Consider the following 7,590-nt stretch of genomic DNA (forward strand, 5'->3'; position numbering starts at 1 on the left):
GGTCCTCTCAGCAGCCTGTGCAAGAAGCAGAGCAGAGATGCTTCTCCCTCCCTAAGAGGCCTGACTCCTCAGGTTGCAGAGTCTGTCCTGGAGCCTGCATTTGAACCCAGGCCCCAGCTAGGTGACTGTTGTGAGGGTCATTAGGCTGCGCTGTCAGACTTCTGGGTGTTTCCGCAGGGAGAAGCCAACCTTAAGGACCTGACTTTAAGTTCTGGGATGGAGGTGGGGAGAACAGACAGCCTTCCGTCCTGGAAGATGACCTCAAGGCCAAAAGACCATCCTCACCTTGGGCCCTGGGGGAGGTGGGAGGCTCTGGCCTCCCTGCCAGGGCGTTGGAACCAGAGTGCTTGACTTCCTCCTGTGCCCCCAGGGTATGACCATTCGGCCCCTGGTAGATCTGTTGGCTGTGAAGAAAAAGCAAGAAACGAAGCGCTCCATCAATGAGGAGATCCACACACAGGTAGTGGAATCTGGGGCTGGGCCCTCAGTTGTAAGAGGAGGCTCAGGGAGATGAGGAACAGCTGGGCCTCTGCCTCCAGTTACTTCTTCCTTCCACATTCCAGTACAAAGAGGTCCCTCGACCCTTGAGGCCACTTGCTGGAGTCTAGCTGCTAGGAAAGGAGGCCAACAGGGTGTTACACCCACCATCTCTGCCTCTAATTGGAACCTGACACAGGTGTGGGGTTCAACTGGGTTCAGAGAAGGGGACTCAGCTGCCTCCAGGATAGGTTTGAGGTACCCAGTTAAGGATGAGTGAGGGATGGGCGACACCTCGTGGTTACTTCTGGAACTACAGGGCCAGGCTGAGCAGAGGACAATAGGGTGGACAGTGGGGTTCCTTCAGAGAGCTCTGGGTATGGAAGGAGCTCAGCAGTGAGACTTGACCTGGCCCTGGACCTGTTTCAGTTCCTGGACCACCTCCTGACAGGAATTGAGGACATCTGTGGCCACTATGGCCACCACCACTGGAAGGACAAGTAGGTAGCAGGCCTGGTGGGCGAGGGGAGTGGGGAGGTAAGGGTTCCCTAGTGCCTGGGCATCCCCACACCTACGAGCTGGCTCCATCCACCTCCCTCCTCCTCCCACCAGGCTCAACCGGTTTAATAAGAAGTATGTGAAGAAGTGCCTGATAGCTGGCGAGCGCTCCAAGGAGCCTCAGCTCATCGCCTTCTACCACAAGATGGAGATGAAGCAGGCCATCGAGCTGGTGGAGAGTGGGGGCATGGGCAAGATCCCCTCTGCCGTCTCCACAGTCTCCATGCAGTGAGTGCCTGTGGCCAATCTGGGCAATGCCTACACCATATCCCAACCCTCAACCCCAGCCTGGAGTGCAAGATCTTTGGGGCCATACTAAGGGCCTGAGGCTTTGAGCTCCCGCTCGGGCCATCCATGGAGACCTGACCTGTGCCCTGTTGTCCTAGGAACATCCACCCCAAGGCCCTGCCTGCCGAGCGCATCCTGCCAGCACTGTCCAAGGACAAGGAGGAGGAGATCCGCAAAATCCTGAGGAACAACCTGCAAAAAACCAGGCAGCGGGTGAGACCCCACCCATGCCCTGCTGTCCCCTTCCTTCCTGCAGCCCTCAGGAGCCTCAGCCCCCATGTCCCACATGTGGCCAGGCCTGACAGCTCTTCCTCCCGCAGCTACGGTCCTACAATAGACACACGCTGGTGGCTGACCCCTATGAGGAGGCCTGGAACCAGATGCTGCTTCGGAGACAGAAGGCCCGGCAGCTGGAGCAGAAGGTGTGTGCGGGACTGGAGCCCGTGCCTTCCTTCCTGGGGAGTCTGCACCCTCGGTGCTCCACCAAGCCCCTCTGAGGAATGTGCCCACTCCAGAAACCCAGAGGAGCTTGAAGAGGCTTGTTAGCGGTGTGGGGGACTGCACTTTATCCCACGGGGTGACACTGGGGGCAGGTGCCCCAGATGAGGGCTGTGGCAGGGGAGAGTAGAGGGGTGGGGATGTTTAAGGGACACTAAGGAAGTGGAACTGGTAAGACTTGGTCACCAGTTTGAGGTGAGACTGAGGGGAGGAAAAGGAGCTCAGGGTTGTATCCAGGCTTCTTCAGTACTTGGGGTAATTGGCAGAGATGGCCGCACAGGGGATCCTAAGGAGGGAACAGTGCTTTGAAGGACGGTAAAGAGCTGAGCTCAGTTGTGATATGATGGGCTTAAGACACCTAAGGGCCATCCATGGCCCAGGTGCCCCTCTCTTGTTAGCTTCTTGGTCTAGAACTTCAGGCAGCTATGGGCTGGAGCTGGCAGCTGGGGCAGCACGGGAATGTTTGAGGCTCCCCAGGGAGACTGTGGGAGCCTAGGACAGGACCCCAGGAGCCCTCAAAAGTCCCAGCAGGGGTGGCAGTGCAGGCACAAGGAAAAGCCTAATACAGAGCACCCGGCCAGCATTCATAGATGGGTCCATCCCACCTGGCTGCCTGCGTTCACCTTGTCTGCTCTCTGGTAGATGAACAACTACCTGACGGTGCCCGCCCACAAGCTGGACTCACCAACCATGTCTCGGGCCCGAATCGGCTCAGGTAAGGGCGTGGAGAGGGGTCTCAGGGCTGGGCACGGCCTGCTGAGGCTCAGACAGGAACTGAAGAGCCAGGCTTCGCCCTCATCTCTTCCCAGGTCATGAACTGTCAACATCAGGTGGGGCTGCATGTGGACAGAGGTCCAAACAGCCTGCTCCTGTCCCTGGGCACAGAGGGGCTCCTGGTAGGGCTCTCAGTGAGGACTGTGGTGGAGCTGGGGACAGACAGAGTGCCTGGTAAGCAGGCCGGGTCTCAGCTCCCGGAGGTGACAGAGGGAGCCCTTTTCACAGTTCTGGGCCCCAGGAGCAGGCCGTGACTCAGAGGTGAGGCCTGTTTCTTTTTTCCTTTTGGTACCGGGGATTGAACTTCAAGACCTTGCACTTGTGAGGCAGGCGCCAGAACCACTGAGCTAAATCCCCGGCCCCAAGGCCTGTTTCTTGATGGACACCTAGGGGGCCCCTGGTCTAAGGAAAGGAACAATCTGAGGGAAGAGAAGCCGGGGACGGAGGGGCCCCTCAGGGCCATGTAGACAGAGTTCTTTTTTTTTTAATGTTTGCTGAGCATAATGATAACATTCATTGTGGGAAGCTGGTACATACACCTAACACATCTTAATTCTTTTTGTGTCCCCTTGCCTCCCCTGTCTTCCCTCCTTCCCCATCCCATTTGCAAAGGATCTGTCTCCCTATTTCATATTATCTTTTATTTTGTCCTTTAGATTACTTATACTTTGGGTTTCTCATATAAGAGAGACCATGTTTGTGTGTTGGATTTATTTCGTTTAACATTATGGCCTCCAGGTGCATCCATTTTCCTACATATGACCCAAATTTATCCTTCTTTATGGCAGAGTAGAACTCCATGTGTATATAGACCACATTTTCCTTATCCATTCGTCTGTCGGTGGGCAGCTAGGCCACTTTCAATATTTAGCTATTGTGGGGTGGGGGATTTAGCTCACCGGCACAGCACCTGCCTGGCAAGCGCAAGGTCCTGAGTTTGATCCCTGGTACCAAAAAAAAGATTTAGCTATTGTGAGTTGTGCTGCTATAAACATGAGTATGCACGGATCACTGTGATATGATATCTTTAACTCTTTCCAGAAGATACCTAGAAGGGAAATAGAGTTCTGAAGTCCACCAGGTGGCTGTACTCACTGGAAGTCTCTGGGAGCTGCTGTGGGCTGAGGGTCGCTTAAGGTGTGGCCCACGCCGGGCAGGCATCAGGGGCAGAATATAGCCTGGCCCTTGTTCTTGGTCCCCAGACCCGCTGGCCTACGAGCCGAAGGCAGACTTGCCAGTCATCACTATCGACCCGGCCTCCCCACAGTCGCCCGAATCTGTGGACCTGGTGAACGAGGAGCTGAAGGGCAAGGTCTTGGGGCTGAGCCGTGATCCAGTCACAGTGGCTGAGGATGATGAGGACGATGGTGGCATTATGATGCGGACCAAGGAGCCTTCGTCCCCAGGCACCGATGATGTCTTCACCCCTGTGCCCAGTGACAGCCCCAGCTCCCAGAGGATACAGCGCTGCCTCAGTGACCCAGGCCCCCACCCAGAGCCTGGGGAAGGAGAGCCTTTCATCCCAAAGGCTCAGTAGCACCAGGGTCAGGGGCGGCGCCCGTCCCACCACAGACTCTCCCACCAGAGCAGGGGCTGAAGGGGACCTAGGGGGCTCCCCTCGCCCTTCCTGGCCTGGATTGGCCCCGCCCCAACCCCCACCGCATGGCAGCTGGGCCCACAGCCCCCACACAGCACGGCTTCCTCCTGCCTCCTGGGAAGCGGCCCCGATCCACTGGAACTGCCTTCCCAATCCATTTGGCAGAACTGCTGGCCTGGCAATCCAGACCCTGCCCTTCCCCCGATCCCGGCTGTCACATACCGGAGCAGAGCCCAGACCAGAGTCTCCCAGCCACAAGGCCCCTGCCTCTACTCCGTCGCCCACCTGTTCAGACCAATCTAACCAAAGAGCCTCTGGCTCCACTGTGGTCCTACCAGGAAAGGAAAGAGCTGGAGCCTTCCTGGCCCTCGGGCAGGCCTTCCTCTACCAGGGGAAACAGCAGGGCCACAGATGGGTGGCTAGGGGAGAATTGAGTGACCCATGGCAGTCCTTCCCCACTCTTCCAGCCATGTCACCCTGGCCAGTCACCTGAGCCGTCCTCACAGCTACAGGCTGAGGGCTTCTCTGTGTGGAACCAGGGCTCTTGGGATAGTGAAGTGACTGGAGTGACAGGGACCACTGGCCCCTCATGGGGCTGTTTCCCAGGGAAGGACTTTCTGGGGCTCGAGAAAGTGCTGCCTTTTTATGTTCTGTTTGTCCTTACTTCCACGTACACAAACCTGTTTCCACAGAGGTACTCCTGTTTTTAGAGCATTTGAAAACCCCTAGCCTGTCAGATCTCTGGCCCTCTCAGCCCTCCTCATTTGAGCCTGTCTGTGCAACACCCTCCACCAAATCGGTCTTCTGCCTGCTGGGCTTTTAACTCTAATCTCAGACATGGCCCCAACCTGTCCTGATTCTTCAATCTCACAGGTGCAGGGCCTCCTGGCACCTGCCTTGTTCCTAGTTCTCCAGCCTCACCCTCACTTCCTGCTGGACTGGTTTTTTTGGGTTTTTTTCCTGTGGTTCTGGGGATTGAACCAAGGTCCTTCCCACTGAGCTACATCCCTAGCCCTTTAAAAACTTTTTTTCCGTTAAGTTTATTGGTACATTTTAGGCATACAATGCAGTTACATTCATCATTGGGAACTTGTACCTTTACATGATGCATCTTGAATTTTTTTTTTAATTTTGAGACAGAATAAGTTGCCCACACTGGGCTCAAACTTGCAGTCCTGCCTCAGCCTCCCAGAGTGCTGGGATTACAGGCATGCACCACCATGCCCAGCTGGCCTTCTTATTCCCTTTCACCAAAGTTCTCCCTCAAGTGCACACCCAGCTTGCTGTAGAGCCCAGCTCTGGGGAGAAGGCCTCCCCTGCCGGTCTCCTGCCCCAGCTGGAATTGCTGGGGTGGACAAAGTCCTGGGTCACCAGAGGCCTTTGCTCACAGGCACATACTCCCCACCCTCACTGCCACCATGGCCAGGCCCAGGCCTATGGGTGGCCTCCCCCTGGGCACTCCCTTCCCCAGGATCGTGCAATAGTCGGAGTGTCCCTCTTCTAGGGGACAGGAGCATGGGTGCTCAGCCCGTGTGTCCATGTCTTCTCCATGCAAGTGCTGTTTTGGGCAGGAGTCGCCACACAAGGTGACATTGACAACCATGTACAAAGCCACTGCAGCTGCTGCCGCTCTGCCACCTGTACAGAAGAAACTGAACCTTTTTCATATTCTAATAAATCAATGTGAGTTTTTGACAGAGTCCAGGGCTGCTTCCTGGGGTGAGGGGCTTCAGGAAGGAGCCTGCGTTACTCAGCTCAGAGGCTGACCCGGAAACGCTTAGCTACCATCAACTGCCAGTGTGGTCGTTGCCAGATGCCAGGCATTCAGCAGTGAGCAGGGCAGGACTACCTGCCCCTGGGACCCCTCAGCCTAGTGTGGAAGAGCAGCATTCAGCAGTGTTCATGCAGCTGTGGAAAACCCCAGTGAGAAACCTGAATTAAGGGAGCAGTGATGAGGAAGACTCTGCTGATACACTGCTGAGGTAACCAGCTGAGGCCTCAGGAGGTCCCAGGTATCCTGTGAACATCCTGGGATCTGAGGAAAGGCCTATGTGGCTGGGTTGTAGTGACAGCAGGAGAGGCAAGGATGGGATTTTGCCATCCATGGTCAAGATTTTGATTCTTCCTGGGCATGGTGGCACGCGCCTGTAATCCTACAACTCTGCAAGTCTGAGGCAGGAGGATCATGAGTTCAAGCACAGCCTGGGCAACATAGAGAATTAGCAAGACCCTGTCTCAAAGGGCTGGGATGTATCTCAGTGTCAAGGCCTTGGGTTCAGTGCCCAGTAACACACAAACACACACAAAGATTTGGTCCTGAAGGCAGTGGGCAGTCACTGAAACCCTATGTTCTCATCTGTGAAATGGGTATCGTAACTCCTAGATGAAATGTGTTCTGGTGTTTAATGGGCTCCATTCAGCAGCTTGGACCCCTTTGGTGCACTTCCAAGAGCTGACCACCAGAGGGCCTTGGTGTGCACTTAGAGCCCCTCAGAACTTGGGCCCTTCCGGGAAAGCTCTTTACTCAGCCTGGGACCTGAGTATAGAGCTGGTTTGTGAAATCTGAAGTGGACACTGGCAAAAAGACTGTTAAGGAGGGACTACACTGTGCACCTATAATGGTGCCCAGCAGGGAGTGGATGGTACACTCAGGGTTGGGGCAGGGCTGTGGGCACACATGGGGTGGGCCCGGGCAGCTCACTCAGGAAGCTGTTACAACCGCTGGAGCCCCCAGGACAAGAACTGGGAGGGGCTGCCGGCCAGAGCTGTGGCCTCAGGTGTCAGGGGGAACAGACAGGATAGACGATCTTTCTTTTTTGATCCTGGTGGTGCTCCCATCAGCCAAATCCAACAGAAAGCTGGAGGGGAAGGCAGTGCTGTGCGTGAATTGAGAGGAGAAACAGGGAGGGCATCCAGGCAGAGCCACTTCTCTCCCTCAGCATCTATTGTCCTTGGATCAAAAAGGCATGTCCCTGTTGCTTCATGGTTACGGAATTTCTGCTTGACATGCTGAAAGGGTTTCGATAACATCGTGGTAGTGGTTGCACAACATTATGAATGTACTAAATGCTGCTGAACTGTTCACTTTAAAGTGGTTAATTTTATGTTATATGAATTTCACCTCAGTTTTTCTTTAATGGAAGAAGACAAAAGCAAAAATCTTCATCCCTGACAGCAACAAAATCTCACCCACAGCAGGTCTTTGTCATCCTTCTGTTGCACTCACCTGGAAACTAATGTAAAACAGACAACACCCAGCTCTTAGGGACAACAGGGTGCACAAATAACAATGGCAAACCCCCACTTTTGTGGCTGGTCTGAGGCCTAAGATAGCAGCCATTACATCCTTCCCCCTTCCACATTCCTCTTTCCATGGACCAGCATCCTGGCTGATTTTT

The 7,590-nt window shown here is 55.0% G+C and overlaps 1 protein-coding gene across 3 annotated transcripts in view; it reads left to right on the forward strand.

Annotated features, from left to right (window-relative positions):
• Slc9a1 (solute carrier family 9 member A1) overlaps positions 1-5,884 on the forward strand; it is a 54,646-nt gene extending 48,762 nt beyond the window's left edge. For all 3 annotated transcript variants that reach the window (XM_004850692.4, XM_004850693.4, XM_087215486.1), the window contains 7 exons: positions 371-460; positions 907-977; positions 1,090-1,263; positions 1,422-1,536; positions 1,644-1,745; positions 2,464-2,536; positions 3,798-5,884. In XM_004850692.4, coding sequence (XP_004850749.2) covers positions 371-460; positions 907-977; positions 1,090-1,263; positions 1,422-1,536; positions 1,644-1,745; positions 2,464-2,536; positions 3,798-4,132 — 960 coding nt within the window. In that variant the 3' untranslated portion in view covers positions 4,133-5,884. The remainder of the gene's footprint in view (positions 1-370; positions 461-906; positions 978-1,089; positions 1,264-1,421; positions 1,537-1,643; positions 1,746-2,463; positions 2,537-3,797) is intronic.
• Positions 5,885-7,590: the final 1,706 nt, after the last annotated feature.

The sequence above is a fragment of the Heterocephalus glaber genome, unplaced genomic scaffold, assembly GCF_053883595.1.
Source record: "Heterocephalus glaber isolate CG9 unplaced genomic scaffold, H.glaber_assembly_v1.0 deba00001452, whole genome shotgun sequence".
Classification (NCBI taxonomy): Eukaryota; Metazoa; Chordata; class Mammalia; order Rodentia; family Bathyergidae; genus Heterocephalus; species Heterocephalus glaber.